The sequence below is a fragment of the Limanda limanda genome, chromosome 3 (assembly GCF_963576545.1).
Source record: "Limanda limanda chromosome 3, fLimLim1.1, whole genome shotgun sequence".
NCBI lineage: Eukaryota > Metazoa > Chordata > Actinopteri > Pleuronectiformes > Pleuronectidae > Limanda > Limanda limanda.
In genome coordinates, this window is record NC_083638.1 from 5,710,091 (window position 1) to 5,736,514 (window position 26,424).

A 26,424-nucleotide genomic window follows, 5' to 3' on the forward strand; every position below is an offset into this window, starting at 1 on the left:
AGAGCTCCCACCTGCCCCCCCCCACCCCCACCACACCCCCGACAGGATGAAGGTTGCTGTTGCCGTTCTGCTCTGGCGTGACTGACATGACCGACACTGACGGGACTTAAACAATTTCTGTTTCCCTCTCTGGTCGCGCCTTTAAAGTGTAACTTCACGCCTAAGTTTGGGCTGGAGTCTCTCTCTCTCTCTCTCTCTCTCTCTCTCTCTCTCTCTCTCTTTCTCTCTCTCTCTCTCTCTCTCTCTCTCTCTCTCTCTCTCTCGCTCTCGCTCTCGCTCTCGCTCTCGCTCTCGCTCTCTCTCTCTCTCTCTCTCTCTCTCTCTCTCTCTCTCTCTCTCTCTCTCTCCGAGAGAACACGCCGAACACGCACTTGTGCATCAGAAATGTCGTACGAAGTAAAAGCTTCTCGAGGTCGAGACCACGGCCGACCGGAGCCGTTCGAACCCAGAGGCAGAGGCGACCCGAAAGCGTGTCTGAGGAGCACGGTGGCATCGAACCGCCGGCACAGGGACACGTCTCAGCCAGCGTTTCAAATGGTGCGTGTGTCTGTCTGAGGGAAGAAGGAGAAGCTCTGGATTTGGAAAACTGAGCTTATTTCTAGATTCCGACTCATTGGTCGCTGGCATTTAATTAGAGGGTGTTAACTTTTTCATATATATATAAAAGTCATGTTGTAGAGACGTCCCAAAGGGCAAAGGTCAAGACTTTTTTAAACCGTAGGTGGCGTTATGATGAATGTAGATTTTTTTAAATATAGTTTGATGATGAATGTGATATTAAAACCAGCAGTAAAGTATTTCATTAATAAACCGTTATATAATTTAGTTAACAGCACAAAACCCCATGGAAGTGAGCAGTACTCAGTGTTTTCCTTTCCTCCCGGTTCATCCTGCGGATTATTTGATCCGTTCTCTCTTTCTCCATCAGTTCATACAAACTTTGTTAATTAATTCAATTAAACATTAAAGCTTTTCCTTGTAAAAATAGTTAAATCAGCCTCATTTTGACCACATCTCATATTCATAAAAATCCCTCCTCACGTAGCACATTAAGAATTCATGCTGTGGTTTTTCATGCACAGCCTCCTCCGAGTGTCACCATTAGAAGAGAGAAGATTCTTTTCCTTGTGTACCATGAACCCTGAAGTGCCTTATGAAGAGTGATAACACAAAGTTGTGTGTTTCTGTTGTTTGGAGAGAACGAGAGAAGGTTTTTTGCAATCCACAGCCGAAGAGGAAATGTAAGCAGATGTATTTTTATGCTTTATAATTGGACATTAGCTTCAGTGGCCGGCGCGTTTGCACACAGGCTTGCATACACATTCATTCATATATTAATAACCACATTGTTGTTTTTATGTTGTTGCACCAAAGCCCTCAGAACATTTTCGGGCCCGGTGGTGCTTTCGTGTTTTCGGGAGCCCAGAGGGAATCGGCCCACCGGCGTTATTATGATCCCATCGTTTCAGAAACTCTGAAATTTGATTCATAACACAAGAACAATTCAGAAGAAAGAACTCATCACACAGAAACCCTCACAATCTGCTCGTTGGAAGTCTCAGTCCCAACAGAACAAGGTGCGAGATGCCTTGATACGTCTGAGTTGAGGCAATCCGATGCAAGCGCTCCGTCAGGCATGAAGCTTCTAATGTTCAGCTTTGTTGATGGTGTCAGAAGTCTTGATTAAACTCTGGTAACTTTTAAAAGCTTGATTCTCTGCTGTTGGATTGCTTTGCGTCTTATACTGAGAGGTTTCTCCACCCGCTGCTGTTTACATGAATGAACTGAATAAGCAACTCTGGCAGAATTAAAGTCTTTAGAAAGGCAGCACAGTATTTCAGTGTGACTGCATTGGACTGCATTAGATTGTACAGGTAATAACTAAACGTGTCCGTCAAGAGTTTCCCTTTGTGTTTGGAGATCTCCGTTGTTTAAATTGCACATTTGAAATCGTCCCAAAGTGCATAATACTTCCCTGTCTCGCTCTAAGAACGTCCTCTTGTGTGTGTGGGCTGAGGAGCTTGATTCGCTGTAATAGACGAAGCCCTTTAGAAGTTCTCTCCCCTGAAGCTGTGGAACCTTCAATTAGGGAATTAATTATCACTTTCTGCAGCCGGGGCCTTAACGTGGAGACACCAGCACAAAGAGGCTCTGAGCTGAAGGAAAAGCAAAGCACACATTACACTGTGGGATTCTCTGAGTTCAGACTCTGCCTGAGCACGTACTTCTCAGAGCCAAATACGTGTAATAGACGTTATTGTCTTGTCTTTTTGATTGTTTGATTGCTCTGTCGCTCCCCTGGTTTCGCGCAGCTTCTCAGATTTTCATTGCCATTGATTGGATTTCCTCTGGATCTCCCAGCTTCATTTTGCTCGGTGTCCGTATCGTGAAATACATAAATGCATCAACAATAGGACTGCGATTGTTCCATCCGTTTTTGTGCTGCACCGACTGCACAACTGTAATAGATCTGTTGATAGGGGACAAGTGTGTTGAGAGGAAAGGTGCAGCTTGGGAGGGTGTGATTATATTTGCCTTAAAAGAAAAGGCTCCTCTCCCTTTGGCTGCATGGTCATACACTAGTGAATATCAATTTGTAGCCGTCAGTGCGAACTCTGATTTATTCTGACACGAAGGGCTTTAATTTACTTTTTTCCCCGTGCCCACTTCCCTGCAATCTGACTCGCCGCTTTGGTTTCGGGTATTGATTTCTCACATTTTCCCAGAATGACTCGGTAATCCCGAGAGAATGGGCAGGAACCTGTTGAATGGAGATAAGGAGAAATAGTGGAAGTGATATGGTGATAAGAGGGGAGAGTCCCACTTGTGGCCGTGTTGCACTCCGGGCGACTGATTGTGTTATCAGTGTAGAAAAGGGGATTGTTGTGATATAGTTCTTCCTTCCGTTGTGGAGGAGCTGTCCATGATCACTAATGTCGGGTCCAGGGAAAACCCTCGGCTCTTTAACTGACTCCAAAAGAAACCGGGTGGAGGAGAGTTTGGAGATTTTGGCAAACGCTGCACTGGTAGTTTACCCAAAAATCAAAAATAACCTTTCAGCATTACAAAGATCTCCTTCAGGCATTATTTTTTTACTGTCGCCATTGTTTATGTGCTCAATATACGTTTTGGGCATTTTATCGAGTCCCAGATTAACAGGTCATTATGTTGTTTTGTTTTTTATTTAAGTTTTGAGGTTGGAAACACCTCAACTGACTGGAAGTTCCAGTCTAGTGAAAGAAAACCAAAAAGGGTTCAGAGCTTAATAAATTGTAAAATGCATTATTAAGCCAATGTCCCATAATCGCTCATCCGGCATAATCGTAATTATGTTTGTTTGTTTCTCTCTCTCTCTCTCTTATTGAATTTGGGTGACAGAGTTTTTAAGTGTTTAGAAATGTTCCTTCCCATCAGCTGCGGGCATAAATATTTGCGGATTTGAGAAATGCTCCAAGATATTTTCTCTCTGAGCATCACGGCGCCAAAATAAAATGTTCTATCCTTTTCTTTGTGTGCAAGTGGTTGATTCTGAGATATTTGTGAATCGTCGCTCTTTTTATCGAACGTATAAATAGAAGTTGACCTGAATTTAATTGTATTCTGGAAAATGTGCCCTTTTTATTTTCCCCTCATTAGTCAAATAATGTCTTTCAATTTATATTTCTGCGATAAAAGTCAGTAAATAATTAAAGGTCAAACTGTGACGTAAAGGCCTCGTACAGATGACGGGTTCGGTCTTCAGCTCTCGTGTCCTCTGGTAGAAACGGTTCCAATGGTTGTTTCAACGACTTGGAAAATATGAGCCGTGTCCCATTTGAACATGATTCTTTCTCCCTTTTCATTCCAAATTCTCACCGTGGAAAATTAGTTACTTCATGTTTCCAGTCCAAACACAGCTCTCTCTCTCTCTCTCTCTCTCTCTCTCTCTCTCTCTCTCTCTCTCTCTCTCTCTCTCTCTCTCTCTCTCTCTCTCTCTCTCTCTCTCTCTCTCTCTCTCTCTCTCCGGCCAAGACGGAGGAACACATGTGGCTGTCTGGGCCGCTCCAAACTGTAAACCACTTAAATCTTCTTTTTTTTCTCTTCTCCACCGTAATTACTTAAACTGACGCTGCTTAAAAATATGTAACGTAGAACTCAGTTGTGTTTCTGATCCGACGCGAGCGGCAGCCGTTCCACAGTCACTTGCTAATTCCACTGAATCTGGAGGGAGATCCTTAAAGCCTTCTGCATATTCTATTAAGCTGCTCATTGTTATTCTATACCTGATTTTAATTAAGAATAGTAGGAACCCAACTGTGTGATTTGAGTGTGTGTCTGTCTGTGTGTGTCTGTGTGTGTGGGGTCTACAGTCGTCGCTCCTGTTTGTCGCTCTCTGCAGCTCAACTCCTCTGTGCTAATCTCCAACCAGTGATGGACACATTCATTCATTAGCATTCATACGATTATAAGCTCCGCTGGCAGCGCCGAGCAGATGATGTAAGGTTTGGTGAATCTCACAGAGGAGGAGGAGTCTCGCTGCCACCGCTGAGGTTAAGTGCTTTGTTTTCTAGGAAAAAGCTGTTTGGAGGCACATTAGTTCAGCAGGTTCACATTTGACTGTTGATTCTGCTGCTGGAGAGGAACAAAGAAAAGGTTTTTCCATTAGAGCAGAACTCTGTCAGTTCTCCTGTTCTGACCACGGAGCCCCGGCTGCTCCACTGGAGTCACTTGGCCTCATCACACTGGGCTAATGGGAGCTGGGATTGGCCGGGCAGCACTTCCCTCTGTTCGATAGACGGCTGCTGAGCAAGGCTGTGGAAGATGAAGCTCCCACCCAGTCCATTTAAATGGAGAACTGGGATTAATTGGAATCGATGGGGTTACCATCGACACCCCCCCCGGCCTCTCGTCCACAGAGTCATGCCTTCACTCACACTTAATGTACTTCTGCTCACTTCAGCCGGTGCACATAACACACACACACACACACATGTTGGAGGCATCATAACGAGAAGTGGCCTCTTCATTAACAACCTTTATAAGCAAAGGCCACGGCATAGGTCACGTGATCAACGCTCATTCACACAGACTGAGGCTACATCACATGACCATGTTTTCCATTGGAAACAAATTTAATCTGCTAAGGAGACGTCAATCAATCATTTGTATATCCCAAATTTTCAAATCACGATTTGTCTCATAGGGTCTAACAAGGTGCGACATCCTCTGTTCTTAACCCTCAACAAGAGTCGGGGAAAAACATAGAAACCTCAGAGAGATATAGAGAGAGAGAGAGAGTCACATGTGAGGATCCCTCTCCCAGGACGGACTGAAGTTCAACAGAAGCCGTGTGTAACTGAAAACATCAAAACAACAATCTTACTACGGGCATCCAAACTACTTCGGAGTTTAACATCTTATATAACAGAGAAGCCTTGAAAAGCTCCTGACCCTGTTTCAGTTTGAATTCTCCGGGGCTGCGTTCTATTCTGGACGGGCAGATGTCGGACACTCAATCGGGTCTTTTTGACCGGCTTTCATCCGTCACTTCATAAAAAAACAACCTGCATTAGTCTAGGCTACCAGAGACAATCAAATACACGTGTAGGAGACAAGCTATTATTCCAGCAATTCCTCTGAAACACTGACAAACACATGCCTTCATTTATAGTTGTCTCCAGTGTTCGTGATTGGTCAGGTGATACAGGATCGGGATCATTTAGATCCAAAATGCCTTTTTCAACCCAAAGCCAAGTCCTATAGATGTAGTGTGAGTCTGGAATCCGAGGTGGTGAGGAGACTATATTCAGTGTCCTCTCTGCAATGGCTCGGTTTTGGTGGAGGTGTAATTCCTCTCCTGTCTGCAGATGCAGTTCAGGTTTCTCTCCTGTGTCGTCCTCTCTGGGCCAAATGTCAAGTCTCAAGCCATTAAACAAAGCTGTGGGTGGATCTCCAGCTTTCAGGCCCTGGGCCGCATTAACTCCAGGCCTCAACCTCATCTTTGGAAATGTCATCGCTCCACGGGACCAAGGATTTCTGTTCTGGTGTAGAGGGGAAAGCAGTTTGAGTTGAAGCCAGGCGCTGACTTTAGTTTGTCTCGAGCACGTTGTGGATATCAGCCGTCAGTGGTTCGATCTCTGAAGGTACAGCAAGTGTTAGTTGGGATTATTAAAGATATAATATGCAACAATTCTTCGTTAAAATATATTTTGTTTACCTGTGGACTTACAGCATCCAAAATGTTTCCGACAATGTTCAAACTCAGATATTTGCTGGTTATTCCACATAGGACGAAGGAGAAACACGCTGTTAGCCAGTTAGCTAGTCTGCTGGTTGATTCCATCCACTGTTTGTATTGGTTTCTCGTACAAACATGATTTGCACCTGAGTGAAGACAACAACTCCCATGATGCCACGCTGTTTCACAACTTCATCAAGTTTGGTCTGTTTCTTTGACGTAGAAACCCCTAGTGGCTGAAGTTACATATTGTATGTTTAAGATATGTGAGGTCTGAACTGTTCAGGGGGATCTTGTGTAAAGTCAGTTTGTGTTTTGACTTTTTATTCAACATCATTCATCAGCCGCAGTGTAGCGGCCACTAAGCGAACAGAATACAGTTTATTAATGTGTCGCTCTTTAGCACACAAGCCATAAGTCAAGCAAAATAAAAAGGACTCAAAGGACGAATTCACCGAAGCTGAGAGACACCTAAAGAATTAACAGTTATTCACTCACTGTAGTGACATCAAACGCTTCTACTGCCTTTTGTGGATCAAATGGAAATAGCATAACTTAACTAAAATCATCTGGATATTCAAAGTGATCTGTATAAATAACCATCTATATTATTTTTCACCATCTATATTCAATTTTCTGTGTAAATGAATTTGAAACTCAGATTCAGAGATTTAATTATGACAGTAACACACCATCAACATGCAACTGCCACTGCATCCCATGACTACAGCTGCACAACCAGCAATTAAATACATGTTTTAATCTTTTTTTCTTCATCTTGATGAGCTGATTTTTCCCTGAAAACCTGATCAACATCCCAGAATCCCCCTCGGACGTTGGTCGGACTGATTGCTCGCGGCGCTCCACACCTGCCAATCACGACACGTCTCTGATTCAGTGCAGAGCTTCACTCGCTCTAATCTAAATGATTCAGCTGAGGCTTCTTTTCTTTAACCATCCCATCATTATACACCGGATGATTGGCAGCTTTGATAATCAGTCATATCTGCAGCGGCGTCTTAGCTGCACCATTGTGCTGCTGAGATGAACTGAGAGAGAAGCTGTGGCCGGGGGGAGCGGAGTGAGGAGCTGCCGGGACCCTTATCTTAAAGGGGGGGATTCACCCTGGAGCCGCTCCTGGCAGCCGATTGGACGGGAGAGCGGCCAGAGATGCCAAATAATCACTCAGAGGCTCCTCGGCATCACTTCCTATGTGCGAGCACGGCTACAGGCGGCAAAGATGCATTCAGCAACAGATAAAGGCTCAGCCACAAAGCCAGGAGACCTCTTTCAACTTAGTCACACATCTTGTTATCCATTTATTTCTGCCGCGCTCAGGCTCTCTCTCTCTCTCTCTCTCTCACACACACACACAGACACACACAGACACACACACACACATTACCAAGGAGACGACCACAATCAGCTCAGCAACTCGAGAGGCCCTCCATGGCAATAACACAGCATGATTTTCTTTTTCACTGACGATGGATTGAGTAACCGTCTGACTTTTTAAAAACAACTCCTCCCTTCTCACTAATAAACCCCCGACACTAACATTTACAGATTCTATATATGTATATATATGTATATTCTTTGTATACATAAGTCTATATACACATATTTATACATGTGTACATGTTATAATTATTATTATATTATATATTATTATCACTATTACTATTATTATTATATATACTGTTGCTGCCATTATTACTATATACTGCAATTATATTGGTATAATTACTATACTATATATACTGTACTATTATTATATACTGTCTAACAATAACATTACCATCATATCATCAGTACTATTACCATCATCTTGCCACTGCACCTTATCTACCTATTTTATTTTATCTTGTGCTTCTGTTTTTTATTCTTTCTACCTCAATATTTTTTATTTTATTCTATTGTATTGTATTTTATTTTATTGAAATATACCGGCTGCTATGACGACTTAATTTCCCTTCGGGGATGAATAAAGTAATCTATCTATCTATCTATCTATCTATCTATCTATCTATCTATCTATCTATCTATCGATCTATCGATCTATCGATCTATCGATCTATCGATCTATCGATCTATCGATCTATCGATCTATCTATCTATCTATCTATCTATCTATCTATCTATCTATCGATCTATCGATCTATCGATCTATCGATCTATCGATCGATCTATCGATGCTACCTTTTTTTTTTGCCGGGATTGAAGCTCGTTGGTTTGAATCTTTTCCTAGCGTTGGGTTTTTTACATCAGTGGCTTCAAACACAGGAAATAATAATTATTTTGCGTGGAGATGAAAGTCGGGGGGGCAGACGCACAAACAGCCTGTGGATTCGTCCTTTTTTTTAATTAGTGCTGTGTATCTCCTGCTCCGCGAAGCAAATTAACATCCACCAGCGAGGATGAGTGATTGTGATACACCGACGTGTGCGGTTAGTTGTGTGTCTGTGTGTGTTTCAGGTTGTTTGTGTGCAGGAGGTCGGGGGTTGTGGGTGTTTTTTTTTGGTCTTCCACTGGGAATCTGTTCTGAATATGGATTCTAAGATGTTGCTTTCAATTGGTGGTTGTAAACATTCAACCTAATATCCATATGTGTATTGTGATATTTATATTTATCAGTTTCTTTCTCACATCCGAATCTTAAACATTATTATAATTGAAAGTCAAAGTCAAAGAAATTCTCAAAATCAAATCTGTTGATGCCTTCACGCCCAACTTTTTTTTTACAGAATAAGCAATGCAGAAATGTAGTTATTTATATATTTGGAATTTAATAACGACTCCACGGGAAGTGCAATTATTTTCTTGATATAATTATATCAGCAAACACCTGTCGGGCTCTTAATAATCTTCACTAAAGCAGTAAACTAATATGAAAAAACTAGTTTTATTTATTAAGAATTCACAAAATCCTTGACTTTTAATCAGACCTGAGTGGGTTTGCTTTGATCAGTTTGTGTTCAGTAAAGTGAGGATGCTTTCAAAAATAATCATCATGAATAATTTATATTTATTCGTTACCTTCACTCAACGGAGCTGGAAACCTACAAAAAATGAACTGAATTAAAATACTATTTCGTTTTTGCCTCTAAAATAGCATCAGTTGTCCTCGATGCAGGAGTATGAAATGGACTTAGTCTCAGTGTCTTCTCTACAGGTCGCTGCACATTGAGAGCTTTTCGTTTTACACCCTCCTCTTGTCTGTGTCTTTCAGGGATGCCCAGGTTCGCCAGCCAGCCGGCGCCGTCCACGGTGCGTCTGGGGGACAGTCAGGTGATGGCGTGCGAGGTCAACTCCGATCTTGTGCCCTTCACTCGCTGGGAGAAAGACCGCCTGCCGCTGGAGCTGAGCGCCCGGCTGCTCCTGCTGCCGAGCGGCGCCCTCGTGATCACCAACGCCTCGGAGGCCGACGCCGGACTCTACCGCTGCCAGGTGGAGAACGTGGGCTCGTCCAAGACCAGCGACGAGGCCCAGCTCCGGGTTCTGCCAGGTGAGTCCAGAAAACCAGGTTTATGTCAGACAAGGAGTTCATCATTTAGAACAGGGGTCTTCAACGTTTTTCAGGCCAAGGACCCCCCCAAACTGGTGGAGAGATGAAGCAGGGACCGCATACTATACATAGTGTAAAATTTTTTGTCTTATATTGAATTGGGCCTAGTGCCATGTATAAACATAGCTACCCTGTTATTGTGCATTAAATACTAAACTATTCAAATATTACACAGTTTCATATATTCATGTTTTTAATTTAAACATGTGCAAGGTACAGGGTGTCCATGCCACTGCCTTTTATAAACATCCATCTTGCATACAACACTGAGCTATTACAATAATTCACAGATTCATGTTTTTTAATTAAACATATGTGTAGAAGAGACAGTGAATCCTCAAGCCATCTGTGGATGGCACAAATAGTCCCACATTAGTGAGATATCAGACCTTGATGGGTAGCACACAACCTGGACAGATGGCATTTGTTAGGCAGAAGGTCATATCAGCCTCACAATATGTTGGATGCATGTTAATGTGTATTTTAAGACATTTAAATTTGTGGGAAAAAAATTGGTTGGAAAATAAATAAAACATTTTTTCAAAAAATTTAAAATTGTCTCAACCAAAAATTTCGCGACCCCCCTGCAGTACCTCCACGGACCCCCTAGGGGTCGCGGACCCCCTGTTGAAGACCTCTGATTTAGAATAAAGGTCAGTGTCGGAATTTAAGCCCAAAAACGGATATTTACTGCAACAAGTTCAGATTTGTTGGACTCAGTTATTAGCGATTCTATGTCCTTGATTACAGTTCAGTAATATTTGAGCTTCTAGGCCAAGGGTTTTCAACCGGAGTCCGTGGCCCCCTGGTGGTCCGCGACGGCATTGCAGGGGGTCTGTGAAATTCGCTTTGATATTTCAACACATTTCCAGATTACTCTTGAATATCGTGAAAAATATGTAAAGTAAGAAAAATATGTCTTAAATAATATAAAGGTTCTGGGGATCATGAGGTTAAACTTAAGTAGGCCTCAATTGTTTGTGTGATATTGTATGATTATCATTTGTGACATATTCTGCATTACTTTGTCATCTTCCCTCTTCAGTTGTAGCCCCAGTTTATGTTGATTGTTATTGATCACCGTTACTTTAACCTTCTCTCAACACGTCAGCTACACGTCTGTACATTTAAGTCATGAACGTTATACATTGATGTACATATGGTTCTGAGATGCAGTACAACTACGAACTGCATTTTAATTTTGTTTTCAATTCTTAAGCACTGAAAATCAACCGTTTTTGTTGTTTTTTAACAGATTTTTCTAGATTTGTTTGAGGGTTTTAAATAAAACCAACATGGAAAACCAAATGTTAAAACTTCCTTCTATCCACATGCACACACGCACACACACGTGGGCACATCAGTGGGCCGCGGATTACTTTCTAGTCAGAATGGTGGTCCCTGGCTATAAAAGAATAATCTCCTGCAGTAAATCTAAATTCATATTTAGTTCAGTCCTCAGAATAGATGTTAGGGGCCATAAATCAGACCAACGAGCCCAGTGGGGATGATTATCTCTTTGTGTCTTTGTGTGTCGGGACAAAAGGCTGGAGCGATACAGATTTATTTATGTTGTTTGTTTGTTTGGATGCTACCAAATGTAAATGGAATTAGTTGTTGGATTTATTCGAAGTCGCCACAGATCAGCTTGGAAATGCAGTAACGTTGGAAAGAGACCCTGAGTAATGAATTCATTAAAACGATTTCATACATATCTGTCTCCAGTTTGAATCCAGCGTTCAGCTTTATGGAGTTATTACAGTTCCTCTGCTGTGTGGACTCATGGGTCACACACTCCCTGGTAGTCGCAGGACTTGACTCGACATTTGGTTGAACCTCTAAAGAGCCGAGACTTCAGCTGTCCCAGACGTCAGTGTGGACATTACTCATCTGAGCTCTCTCGCTCTTGGTGTCAGGAGCGCCCCCCCCCCCTCGGACGTGACTTCCTTTTGAAGTTCTGAAGACAGATGACTCCTGGAACTGGCTGCTCCGCTTCGTTTACTCTCCCCGACCTTAACCTCAGCCGTAACCCTCACACTTTGTTTTTTTTTACTCCCATCTAAGAAACTGAAGACGAGAGGAAGCCGGAGTTCCTGGTGCAGCCGGCGGCGGTGATCAAGGCGGTGGGCCACGGCGTGCTGCTGCCCTGCGTGGTCGCTGGCTTCCCTGCGCCCAGCGTCCGCTGGATGCTCGGAGACAAGCTGCTGCAGGAAAGGTACGGACATGAAGTGGAGCACTGTGGTTAATGCATCGCAACGATTTCATCTGTTTTACCCTACAGATTTTCTTAAATGCTACGGATTTTCATGATCTTAAAGTCTACAAATTAATAATCTGAATTTCAGGCCATAAAATATTAAAAGCTGCTTATTTATAAAGCAGCTTTAACAAGTTAAAATTTTAAAATAGAAAGCAAACAATGGGAAATTGGGATCAATATTGGAGATCACATAACATTAGAGCAGAAATAGTAAAAAACTAGTTTGTCTCTAACACATCTATCTAATAAAATAAGATGAAATAAGATAAGAGATTTAAATGTATAATGTACTAAATATCACATACTATTAGATCTTAAACTAGTTCGCATAGGACCTAACTTTGTTGATATGGATTTTACGCTACTACTGCTGCAAGATGTCCTTTTACAAATGATGTTTTGGTCGGATGCATTGTTCATAACTTCTCTGTGTCTTGTAGTTTTGTGGCCAAGTGTAAATCATTCTTAGACTACGATGTCTTACGTTAAATTTCATTCATTGTGCTCTTAAAAAGCCTTAAATTAAACTTGTTGAAACCTGCAGAGAGCCGGACAGTTGTGCTATTATAGATTTCTTTTCAAAACTCTCCTTTCCCCATCACATTTGCCAGTAGTCACTCTTCCACTGCTCTGTGCTCTGTGTTGCATGTTTCATAACGATTTCATCTGTTTTTACGCTACAGATTTTCTTAAATGCTACGGATTTTCATGATCTTAAAGTCGACAAATTAATAATCAGAATTTAGGCCATAAAGTAGTAACTTCATCATGATAAACCTTATTTAAAAAGCAGCTTTAACAAGTTAAAATTGAAAAATTGGAAGCAAATAATTGGAAATTGGAATCATTTGGAGATCACATGGCATTAAAGCAGAATTAGTAAAAAAGTAGTGTCTCTAACACATCTATCTAATAAAATAAGATGAAATAAGATAAGAGATTTAAATGTATAATGTACTATTGGAAAAGTCTTGATTCTTTTAAAATATCACATACTATTAGATCTTAAATATGTTCACATAGATAGATAGATAGATAGACAGATAGATAGATAGAGAACTTTATACACATAGGACTTTACTTTGTTGAGGTTGAATTTACGCTACTACTGTTGCAAAATGTCCTTTTACGAGGGATGATTTTGTCGGATGCATTGTTCATAACTTCTCTGTGTAAACCTGTGTAAAGCAGCTTTAGCAAGTTTAAAATGAAAAATTGAAAGCAAACAATTGGAAATTGGGATAAATAAGAGAAGAGAGATTTAAATGTATAATTTACTATCGAAAAAGGCTTGATTCTTTTAAAATATCACATACTATTAGATCTTAAATATGTTCGCATAGGACTTCAATTTGTTGATGTTGATTTTACGCTACTACTGTTGCAAAATGTCCTTTTACAAGGGATGTTTTGGTTGGATACATTGTTCATAACGTCTCTGCGTCTGGTAGTTTTGTGGGGAAGTGTAAATAATTCTGAGACTACGATGTCTTACTTGTGATTGGTGTTAAATTTCATTCATTGTGCTCTTAAAAAGTCTTCAATTTAACTCGTTGAAACCTGCAGAAAGCCGGAAGAGTTGTGCTATTATAGATTTATTTTCAAAACTCTCCTTTCCCATCACATTTGCCAGTAGTCACTCTTCCACCGCTGGCTTCCACACATTCCTTGCTTCTGAAAAGCAACACCCATCCGTAATGTTTGCTCCTTTCTTACCCGCTGCCTCTGGCCTCCAGACGCTCACCTCTTAGTCCTGGCCCCTGCACCCCGAGGTGTTAATGCTATTCTGCCACCGCTACCCAGAGAGCCCCGGGGTTGGGGGGGGTGAGAAAGAACCTGGATGTGCCAACAGAGCCACTTCAGCCGGGAGACGCAGGTTTGCAGGTTTGCCAGCTCGGGGGGAAGTTCACAAATTGCGCGGCAGGAGAAAGTGTCACAGCGGCCGTGCTCTCACTCCTCTGGCTCTCATTAGCTCGGGCAGCGCGGCCTCAAATCCCTCAGCGGAGAATTGCATCGGACACGGGAAGTTTGATTCTCACCAATTAAGGAAGCACTTTGTTTACCTAACCCCTGTGTATCGCTCCGGTGGAATAATACCTCTGCAGCATGTGGGGGGGTCAAGAGCAAGAAGAGTTGAAATGGGGCTCGTTCGTCTCAATCTCGGGATTCCTGCCTTGAGTGAAATGAAATGTAAGGTCATCACGCTGGTAACCGCCCGGCTCCGGTGTGCTACCAGCCTGAATCTCATTAGCCGCTCCGACATCCCGCTCCGAGCGCAGCAGCACATCTGAAGTTAAACGCCTGTAACACCTATGGAATTGTCCGTGATTAACTCCGACCTCCAGGGGGAGCCGAGTGAAATGGAACTTACTAATCTACCTTGTATTAATTACAAAACACTACCCGGTGTGCGTACCTGACCCCCCCCCCCCTCAGGTGTCTCTGTTTGTAATTAGCAAGCTTCCCACCCTTCCCCAACAACCTGGGAGGTCTTTGAGATATTGAAGTAGACCCCCCCCCCCCGGACGGCTTGTGAGGCGAACACTTCACCGAGGCCGTTTGTTTGATTTGAATACGACATCGACAATTAGAAAGAATGGCAGCGGAACTTTCTCTCTGAGAGTCTCCTGTCCCTCTCAGGCTTTACAGGAGTTGGAGGAGTCGCTGTCAATTATAGAACGGGTTCGTTGTGGAGTGCGAGGTTGGGAAGCGGGGGGGGGCGGGGGGGAGAGGAATCTGAACAGAGTGTCTAATTGGTCTTTGTGGTGCTCAGCGCTAGCAGGGCCTTCAATGTGGCAACACCGCAGCTGCAGGCGCGAGATGAGAGTTTCTGAGGATGTGTCAGAGGAACCGGTCTCAGCCGCGGTGACTCGCCGACAGCGAGGATCGTCACGATGCTTCCACTCGTTCTTTCTTCTTGTTTTCTCTCTCTCTCTCTCTCGCCGTCTGTGTTCCCGGTAACAGAACCACGGTTTCATCCTGAGTGACGGAGAAAGCAGGTGATTCCAAACGAGTGCAACGTGAAGCCATGCTGTGGTAGACTTAGGGTTGCAAAATTCTGGGAATATTCAAAGTTGGAAACTTTCCATGGGAATATACGGGAATTAATGGGAATAAACAGGAATATACGGGAATTAACAGGAATTAACGGGATTAAACTGGAAATGTTGTGGGTAATTTATACTAACTGTATTTTCCTCGTCATATACAGACACAAATATAAACATTTTGTTTTGTCATAGGCTGATTTGAGCCCTGAGGAAACTTTGGGCACTTGACTATATGCTTCTGCATCTTTGTTTCATTCTTAACATAGGTCTTTGCACAGTATTTGCAAATGTACACAGCCTTTCCTTCTACATTGGATGAGGTGAAATGTCTCCACACATGAGATAGTGCACGTGGCATTGTTCTGTAGAATAAGATGAGAAAAAAGTTTGTAAAAAAACACTAATGCAATGCCAGAGATATAAATAGTTCCAAACAATTGGAATCGTCTGTAAACATATTTTACAATTGATGGATAAATGAATGGAAATAGGCTAGATGAACAGATGAACAATCCTCAATCAGCATGCTAATATATTTTCCCCAGTAATATCATCTAAACTTACCTGACTAGTCCTGCACTCTACAGCAGGCCTCAATAGCCCTGCTGTAGAGTGAAGGATGCTGGGAGTTATCTGTGCATGTGATGGAAGAATGCACAGTGGAGGGTTGAAACTCAACGTGCAGCGTGTGCTGCATTCCATACATCTTTAAAATAGAGTTTTGAATGATGTTTTTATTGCTCAGCGTTTAATTTGCATATTTTTCTTTTTTTTAATTCCCGAGCTAAACTTCCCATGGAATGTTTCTGGAAAGTTTCCGGAAATTTACCAGAATCTTTCCGCCCCTTTGCAACCCTAGGTAGACTCCTAAAGATACAGATTATTGGCTAATTCTCCTCCCGTGAAGGTGGACTCCTGCTTTCTGCTCGCCCTCAGACACACACGCTTCTGTTCACGCTACAATCAGACTGCGGCGTAGACACGTTCAACACACACGCGTGTTCAGAAAACATTATAACGACCTCATGACATCAAGAGAAAGCGTTCCTTTGTTTGCTGCACTCGTCTGAGCAGCGTGAAGACACATTAAGAAAGATAAGTGTGTGCGACTGCTTAACACCAGATGATACAAGTCACACCTCTTAGACATTGAAACCATGAATTGATCTTGTCCTTCCTCCCGCTTGACCGACTCCTCTGAGCTTCTCCAGGACGCCGCCGTCCTTCAAACGTCTTTTGAGAACGTGTCGTATAAAGTTTTACTGCCACGACTTGTCTCGAGTCTTTGAGGATTCTCATTAGCATGCTCCTCGTAACCTTTAGACGACAGACAGCGCTGTTCCTCTGTATCACCTGCCCATCTCGCCATGTAGGACTTTACAGGCGGCTGTAAAACTCTTTGATATGTATGATGACAGATGGAGACAAGGCTAAATCCCAATGTGGAAATTCAGTTGGATTTCTAACTCTGTCGTTGGCAGGTTAAATATATAGATAGAATATTCTCTTTATAGCTACTTTGCCAATCTCCCCAAATGCTTTCAGACATGCACTGAACTTCGGATAATCTCCTTAAAAATTATCCGAACAGGCTTAATGTAAGAACACAAAGTCCGGGTCAGATTCTCCGGACACTCTGAGTTGTTAAAAACTCCAGAGAATGTCCGAGTGAGCCGAGAATACAGCAGGAAAACGTCGGGAACATAAGAAAACGATATGAAAGAGCTTTTGACGCTGGTGTCGATGTGTGTTTAACAAAATCATGTGATCTTGTCCTATAGTGATGATCAGTTCTACCTTGTAGTCTTGTTTAGAGTCCATGAGATTGGGAAGGTGTTGCAGCTTTGACTTCACTTTTCCACCTGACGCCACAATAAATTAAAAACCCAGTTATATGAATGAGTGTAGACGACTTGGAGCCATTCATCTTCTCTCTGCCGGGACCAAGGACTCACTGTGGGTGTGTGATTGATCCGGTACCAGGCTCCTGACGCCTCCTGAAGATGATATGCAAATAGCTACAAGCTCACCGACATGAAATAGGACAAAAAGGCCTCTTCTGCTCTGCCGCACGCCCCCTGGTGGGTTCGGCATCACAAACACTTTGCTGTGGAAAGAGAAGACATCAGGAGTCTGAAGTGTTTGTGTCAGGACACAGCGAGGCGTCCCAGGTGCTGTTGTCATTATCAATATGGACATAAAAAAAAACAAAGAAGACCTGAGATGAAATGCCAGAAATGTGAAAATAAACATAACACAAAAAGTTGTGACACTTTGCTGAGGTGGGAACAGTTGGACAAAACTTATTTATTTAATGTATTGACTCTTCAATGTATCAACTCTTTATTGTACCCTCGGCACCATTGTAAATGAGGGTCTTATCCCTCAATGTGTTTTCCGAGGCTTAAATAAATATTCAATCAAAAAAACAAAAAACAAGGTTCAATAGAAACCGATTTAAAATGAATCAGGTGAAGTCGACTGAAGAGACGAAGGAAACTGAGGCTGCACGTGAAGAGTCACAGATCTGTGAGGAAGCTGTTTACGTGACTTGAATTAAAACATACATTAATTATAAGTTCCTCATTTAAATTCGATTTTTTTTGACATTCTTTGCTCTTTGCCGTTCCATTGCAAGGGTAAATCATTTACAGTCTGATCCCACCAATAGATCTATATGTTGATATTTTCAAACCACATTAATTAAATGATAAAAATGAGGAGTGTGTGAAATACCCCAGCTTAGGTTTCCTCACCCAGACAGATGGATAAAGCCGTCTCCATTACACGAAGGCTTATTCCACCACAGGCTTCTTACGTATTCACCAGAGTCCTGATCCCAGCCTCAGATCCATTCAGGCTCCCAGCGACTTTATTACCAAGGACACCGAGCTCGCCATTTCATTCTGATTAAACCCCAGCAATGCGATAACGGAATATTAACACTCGAAGCCGCCGCGGTCAACACGCTGAGAACCCGGCTCCCCCAGGTGGGCGGCAGCGAGATGACGGGCCGGGCTCCGGGTTTCCTCCCCGAGACGCTCACGAGAAGGACAGTCATCTTTTGTTCTTGGGAGTATCACTCTATCACCTAATAGAATTCCCCAGCAGTCAATAAAATGGATGAATTATGCATGTCGGGCCAGCAACAGGGGATTGACAGAGCATGTAAATCAACCTCCGCCCCCCCCCCATCCATCCAAAGGCTTCAAGCTATCTGTCTCCTCTCCTCCATGTCTCCTCGCCTTCATTTAAATATGATTGTGTGTGTTGCATTTAGTTGTGTGTGAAGGGAGAAGCTGGGTGTTGGAAATGTGTTTGCGATTGGACTATTATCGGTCACACGTCTCGCATACAAACACGCACGTCTTCATCTTATTCCCTTTTTCATGGGTGAGGGGAGAGAATGAACGCTCACATTTACACACATGTATAAATGCAGGGAAACGCTTCTGTCCGTGGGAAGTCGACATTTAACAAGCAGCCGTGGGAGCCCAAGGTAACGAGAAGGCTAAAAAAAGGCTTTTTCACTGATGTCAGAAAATGTCCCAGTGACGAGGGTTTAAATCAAACTGCTGGTTCTAGCTTTGAGAAAAACAGTGACACCATAGACTGTGTGTAGAGATGATGGTGGCCAGGGCTCTGGTTCTCCGGACTCGGTTCCAATCCCGGCTCTTTGCTGCGTGTCTTCCCCATTTCACGCTTGCTCTGTCCCCTCAGTAAAGGTGAAATGTCCCCCAAAAAAACCATCTAAGAATAAGGAGGAGGACATATCTCCACTTTGTCCTGTTGCGCAAAAATAAAGCCAAAATGTCAAATCACCTCTTAGCTGTTAATTATGATTCTTCATGCCATTTTTATAGCATCAGAAATATTTAACATACCTCATTGTGATAAGAACAACCTAAAAAGACCAAAAATCTATCGTTGGATAATATTTAAACGTGTACTTTGGCATTTTAGTTTTTTATCCCTGTCACATCCACTAACATGGAAGAGGCTGAGTCAATGATCCCATACTGCAGCCGGGCACCAGGAGGCGATCTAGATAATTTGGCTTCACTTTTTGGAGCATTCAAGTCGTCCATCTTTATCTGCAGTCTAGGGTCGGACCTCATGCTGCACCAACAGGTGTGAATAGAAACAATAAAACCATGAGAGTTCCAGATAATATTCCCTTGATAAACACTCAATTACCCGATATTGTCCTATTTAAAAAGAAGATACATAAATAAGGACAAAGGACAATTTCCATTAAATGTTGTTTTACTGTTAGTTTGATGTTGCTTATAGTTCCAGCCCTGGTCCGCGTGGTGATCACCGGTGTTACTGCTGCCAACATGAAATGTGTTCTTTATGTTGGTGACTCAGGTCTGGAGCCGTTTTTGAAATTAAACATTTATCAAACAGTGTCAACAGCAGGTAATTCCAGTCATAAGCTGTAACAAAACACGAGGTTATATCTTATGGAATTCTCTCCGACCTTGTGTCAGACATCACCACGGCTCTTTGTGAAATTCCCAATTCACCACAGAGGCAGCGCTTGAAACCGCAGATGAAAAGTAATAATGCGGAGCTCAAACCAGCAGCACTTTTATAATGGCTTTTATAATATTTTGATAGCTCTGGCGGAGCTGCATGCATCGCAGAATAAACCATTCCACTCCTCTTGAGAACACATCATGGCAAATACCAGCGTCATTTAAATTTTCATTAAAGCCAACAGACGCAATCATCTGTAATTGTCTTCATCTTGACTGCGAGTGTCGTGAAGTGGCCTCACGACCTTGACCTGCGTTATTCTGTACGTTGTTTTTAATCACGTTGTTTACTCCCACGCCAGCGACTGAGGTCGAGGAGTTTGTGTTTTAAAAGACTTTCTGCTGAACTCTGGTCCTCACGTTGCTTCGGTAATAAAAGAATTTGTATAGAGCAACTTCTCAAAGACACACAGATGAAATATGAACAGCCTGTTATTGTTACTCCCTCTTCTGCCTGACTATTAATAATTTTAATGGAAAATCTTCTTCCCCTTTCTACAGCAAATAATCAAGTTCTTAGTTTTTTTTGTTTTACAGAAATCATTGTAAAGCATTGATTCATCGTTTTTTGTGTTAGAATGTGTGAATGGAAGTTTACTCCCTTCCACCTTTTTATTTAGACTCGTAAAGTAAAACAAATAATTTACAAACTCCAGCAGAAAAGTATAAGGAATAATCATTGATAATTAACTCTGGTCCTCACGTTGCTTTGGTGATAAAAGTATTCGTATAGAGCAACTTCTCAATGAAACCAGTCAGATACACAGATGAAATATGAACAGCTGGTTATTATTACTCCCTCTTCTGCCTTACAATTAATTATGTTATTGGAAAATGTTCTTCATCTTTCTACAGCAATTAATCAAGTTCTTGGTTGTTTTTTTACAGAAATCATTGTTAAACATTGATTCATCGTTTCTTGTCATGTATGTGTTAGAATGTGTGAATGGAAGTTTACTCCCTTCCACCTTTTTATTTAGACTCGTTAAATAAATCAAATAAAATGACAAATTACAGAACAAACGTATAGAGAACAATCACCTGGACGTTCTAGTTCTTCCAAAAACGAGATGAACACCTGGTGTCCCTCTGTGTTGTCCTGGTTAGGATCCTGATGTTCACGGTGCTTGAGCGAGTTTACCTGAACATAAATTAATTCATAAAATTCCTCAGCAGAGCGTGAAAGCTCCGGACTCGACTCGTCACAAACATGTGACTCTCACTTGTTCATCTCGGAAGCTTCAGCAAAACTCTGAATGCATCAATTTAAACCACCAGCAGCTTTTTCAGATTTGCATGACTTGTAGCTCAAGTTCTAGCAATAACAAACATAAAAACACACATTTTGTCTTATGCCACAATGTTAAAAGTGCTTGAAAATCTAAAATAAGACTGCAATTAAAACAACTAAGGAGAATAAAATGAAATTAAACACTAAATTAAAACCCAATATGTCAAACATTCACAGAAGCAATCTGATGCTATCCTGTACAACAGCTCTGCCTCCTGCTCTCGCTTTATGAGGATGGAATATAAAAAAGGATTTAGCAGGATGTGTTCATTCAACATGGTGTCAGGTAATTCCTGCAGTTGGTGTAGATGCACTGGACTCCAACATGTTGAAATATCATATTTACATTTTATACAGTATATCATAGGGACCGGTCCAGGGTGTTCCCCAACTCTCACTCACTGTCAGCTGGCTCCAGTCCCCTCGCGACCCTTAAAGCATAAGCTCTATAGATAATGGATAAGGTATAATCCTTAATAATCCATAATAATGGATATAATGTACATGTGATATAATATTGGTGCCAAAACAAAGAAAACCATGTGAATCTGAAGAGAAAGTTCCTCTGCTCCACGTGTTCCCTCAGTTTTAGAGGTTAACGTAGTTTGTCCTGAGTTTCTGCTGAGGTCGTCAGATTTCTTCTTCACTGGTGAAGTGATAGAAACCAGCGGCGGCGGCAGTGGCATTAAGTAACTCACTGGTTTCACTGGTGTGTGTGTTGCTGAAGGAACAGGACGAGCGACACAGTTCTTCTGGCAGTGGAACATGAGAAGTTTCCTTTTATGGTCGTTCCTTTTTTCTTCCTCCAGCACATCACAGGCCAACACACACAATCTCACCATCTCTCTTCAAAGCATGTTTTCTGTCTCGGCTTCTATTTTTATTCCACTTATTCTACTTTAATTCCCAAGTAAGGAATCGGGACGGGAGGAATTCATTGGCTACCGGCCATTGGCTTTGTTGTTGCATGATTTGTTTGTTCTCAAACTCTTAAACAAGCTACTTAGGCATACATTTTATTTTACATCCAAAACACAAAACTGATCCGCATCATTAGTTGAAGGAGAATTGACGATATTGGGCTTTTTTTCCCCTTTTGCTTCACTGTGGCTCTTCACCAGACATAATGTGGTTAGTGTTTAAATTATATGGCTTAATAATCCGATGCTTTGGTGAAGTTCTGTAGACATGACACTGCAACAATGGGTTCATGCGCCCCCAAGTGTCCCGGAGGACCAACCCCACCAATTGTTAAAGTAAACCAGGCGTCGTCGTGTGCTGCTGGTTTCTTTGTAATATCCGCTAATCGAAAAATATCGGTTTACTCTCAGGGAAACGAGCGAATAACGTCGGGTGTGCAGGAGTTGTTCCTGTCTCCAGGGCCGAGCAGCTTTTCATCAGGAGCCAGAGGGAAACAGAAACGTTTTCATGGCTGAGTCACTGAAGAAGCCTCGGCCTGTTCTCTGCTGGCAGCGGGTTGCTTCTCACATTAATTTCTATTTGTTTATTTTTTCGTATTCATTTCCTGAGCCAATCTCCTTTGTTCTCTCATATCCGAACAGGTAAAGACGAGAATGTTTTTTCGAAAGGCGGGACAAATCATTCCAGGCTGCGGCTGTAAAAATGAAATCCATCTCCTCTCTGCTCACGATCAACAGGATTCAAATCCCTGGAACAGTTCTGATTGTTTTACTGGGCAAAAAGGGAGAAATTAGGAAACCACAACACCTGGAACCAGAACAATAGTTAACACCAATGTTGGGAGAGATGGGTGGAGATGGAGGACGAGTTGGTGGGTGTGTTTATATAGAGAGTGACGAGTGGGGGGGGGAGTCAAAGGAAGAAAAGATTCAGGATTGCTGCTCCTGTCCATTAATAATAAATCTCCCTTTTTCTGTTATGACAGTTCCGATTCCACCTGCCTCCCTTTTGTGCCGCAGATATCTCGACCTGTGCCCGTCCACTGTCACCGTACCCCCCCCAACCCACCCCCCCGATCGTTCTGTGACGGCGTATCGCTTCGCCGCCGCCGCGGAAACACAAACATGCCCGAGCTCCCTCCCTGATCCACAGCTTCCCTCTCGCCCAGGTGGACTGACCTCGCCACCGAAGTGTGTCACGCAACGCTGAGTCACCGCTCACACCTAGCTAAGTGTGAGTGTGTGTGTGTGTGTGTGTGTGTGTGTGAGTGTGTGTGTGTGTGTGTGTGTGTCCCTCCCTCCCTCCCTCCCTCCCCCCTCGGCGAGCCCTCCTGTTGGAGTCCCATGGGCGGCCGCTGCCTTCACGTCTCGGTGACAGAACAGAGGACGAGTTGTGTTCAGGCTCCTGAGCGTTGACAGGACATCTTCAAATCCTTTCTTCTGGACAAGTTACTCACTGGAGAGGAGGAGAGGAGGGAGGAGAATCTGTTTGTCTTTTTCTTTCTTTAGATATTTGGTGTTTTAAGTCAGAATGTAGATATTTGTAACTGGTAAACCACATTTGACGGATTCAGATGTGAAGCTTTCACACGTTTTAGCCCAAAATAGCAACATAACAACATTTTATGTCACATGCTGCAATAGATCATACTTTAAGGAATTTGTACAAAACATGGAATGTAAATAAAGATGGATGTCATGGCTCAGCGCAGTAGAGATCTATGGTGTCGCGGTTCTGTCGATACATCCGCTCAACCAATCACGAGTCAGTCTCACCTGTCAATCATGAGGTTTCACCCCGTCTTTGTAGCATCAAATAATAAATCAAAACCAAACTCATTGGAGACATTAACGTCAGTGTGAGAGGAACAGCCTAAAATTACAGAAACCGTCTTAGAAAACGATTTAACTTGAAGTTTGACGTTTTAGTTCGGTCCGTGTCCCGTCTGCTCACATGAAGAACGCAGGGTTTATGACCCACACTGCAGCCAGCCACCAGGGGGCGATCACAACGCTTTGGTTTCACTTCACGGGAGCTGTCACATCTTTGAGTATCGTTATCTGAAAATTGTGCGAAGGCCAATTAGCATCATAGCACCTCGGCCGCCTGACACGTTAATTTTGTAATCTTACTGTCTTGTAATAACCGAGCATCGCACGTGAATATGGAAAATGAAGTTTTAATTAGCAGCTAATGCACGAGACGTCACCTCCTTACAGCAGACAACTCGTCTTCTTTTAAAGTGCAGAGAGCTCCCTCACAACAACAGCAACAACACAATCTATTCTCTGCACTCCAGCCGCTGCAGTCTTCAGAGCTGAGATTGACTCGCTCCGGACAGAAGGAGAAAGCACCGGGTGGTTTTGATGTGTGCTGTGCGAGCCTCTTTCAAATGAAAGCGGGAATCTGTCGATGCTCTTTCGGGAATGAGGCCAGAGGATCTGAATAGTTGTCGTGGTGAGACTCACTGCAGGGGGTCCTGGGGCCTCAGAACCCAGGGGCGTCTTTCAGAGCACGTCTTCTCCCATGTGGAGCCGCCCCCCCCCCCCCCCCCCATGTGCACAGGCAAAATCGATGCTCAGCAGGACAAGAAGACAGAATCAGAATCAGTATTCTTTTAATTGCCAAGTATATTTGCACATACAGGAAATTGCCTTGGTGTGGTTGGTGCACATAAATAACAATCAGACATTAAACAATAATATAAAAGAAAACAATATATACAGTAAGAGAGTTATGGCCACGTACAGTGAGTGCTAAAGTGCAGAGATTTTCTGGAATAGGTGGTGACCGGGGAGTTCAACCTGTAGAGTCCACACAAATATTCATTCACAAGGAAAACAGCTGTGTGTGTGTGTGTGTGTGTGTGTGTGTGTGTGTGTGTGTGTGTGTGTGTGTGTGTGTGTGTGTGTGTGTGTGTGTGTGTGTGTGTGTGTGTGTGTGTGTGTGTGTGTGTGTGTGTGTGTGTGTGTGTGTGTGTGTGTGTGTGTGTGTGTGTGTGTGTGTGTCGTTGTGTTTAAAAGATGTTGTAACTCTGGTGACTTGTCAACTGAGGTTAAACTTAGTTAACCTCTTAGTAAACTGAACAGTTGCATAAAGGGTTGCAAAGGGGCGGAAACTTTCCGGAAACTTTCCATGGGAAGTTTAGCTCGGGAATTTGGGGAATTTTGAAAAAAAAAAATTACGCAAATTAAACGCTGAGCAATAAGATATTACTGAGGAAAATATATTAGCATGCTGATTGAGGATTGTTCATCTGTTCATCTAGCCTATTTCCATTCATTTATCCATCAATTGTAAAATATGTTTACAGCCGATTCCAGTTGTTTGGCTAACTATTTATATCTCTGGCATTGCATTAGCGTTTTTTTACAAACTTTTTTCTCATCTTATTCTACAGAACAATGCCACGTGCACTCTCTCATGTGTGGAGACATTTCACCCCATCCAATGTAGAAGGAAAGGCTGTGTACATTTGCAAATACTGTGCAAAGACCTATGTTAAGAATGACACAACGATGCAGAAGCATATAGTCAAGTGCCCAAAGTTTCCTCAGGGCTCAAATCAGCCTATGACAAAACAGAATGTTTATATTTATGTCTGTATATGACAAGGTAAATACAGTTAGTATAAATTACCCACAACATTTCCAGTTTATTCCCGTTAATTCCCGTATATTCCCGTTTATTCCCATGGAAAGTTTCCAACTTTGAATATTCCCGGAACTTGCAACCCTAGTTGCATATACTGGAAATCCACTGCGACAAAGACAGACAGGGCTTCCTAGGTTTGGCTGTTCAGATTTTCCCAATACTGGGGCTAAATCAATACTTATAAAATGGCTCTGCTGCCTAAACGCTATAGATTCTGAAACCTGCGTTTTGATAGTTTCCAGCCTTGTAGGAGCTGGTGCCTGATTGCAGACCTTAGTGATTCCAGAACCCCGAGCTCCAGGCCGGGAGACGCTGTAGAAGCAGTTTGTTTAGAAGCTGAATCCTCCTGCCGAGTCGTGCTCCTCGGTGCTCTCGTTACCTCGGCATGTCTCCCGGCTCCTCTGTGCAGAAACCATCATGCGCTGATCTCCATCTCCTCGGCTGCATCTCGCCTGCTGTGAATCTCTTTGGATTTCCATCTCCCTCCAGCCGACCCGCTGCCCCCCCCCCCGCTCCTCTCGCTGCATCTCTGCATCGCTCTCTCTTTGTTAATGCACAGCTCTCTCTTTGAGCTATTGATTTATCTTCTTGTGTCTCCTCCTCCTCCTCCTCCTCTTCCTCCCACTGCTCTTCTCTGCATGGCTGTTGAATCAAACCCGAGCTCGGCCACAGACTGCTTCCCCCCCCCCCATGGGCCTATTGAGAAAATCAGAGTTGGGCCTGTTTAAGATGGAGGAGGGTCGCTGGTTTGAGAGAGAGAGAGGCTACACAAATATATACTGTATGTTGTGGTTTGTATTGGGTGTAAATAGTTTAGCGTTATAAATATTTATGATTGCAGAGTCTGAAATGACTCTGCTACACTTGTTATTCAGGTTTCAGTCAGCGAGGTCTATCTCCTGCCACTCTGTCTACTGGATGTAAA

At 42.8% G+C, this 26,424-nt stretch overlaps 1 protein-coding gene across 1 annotated transcript in view; it reads left to right on the forward strand.

Moving 5' to 3' along the window:
- Positions 1-26,424, forward strand: part of neo1a (neogenin 1a) — a 195,157-nt gene that overhangs the window by 93,719 nt on the left and 75,014 nt on the right. The window contains exons 3-4 of the mRNA XM_061068175.1: positions 9,447-9,722; positions 11,847-11,997. Coding sequence (XP_060924158.1) covers positions 9,447-9,722; positions 11,847-11,997 — 427 coding nt within the window. The remainder of the gene's footprint in view (positions 1-9,446; positions 9,723-11,846; positions 11,998-26,424) is intronic.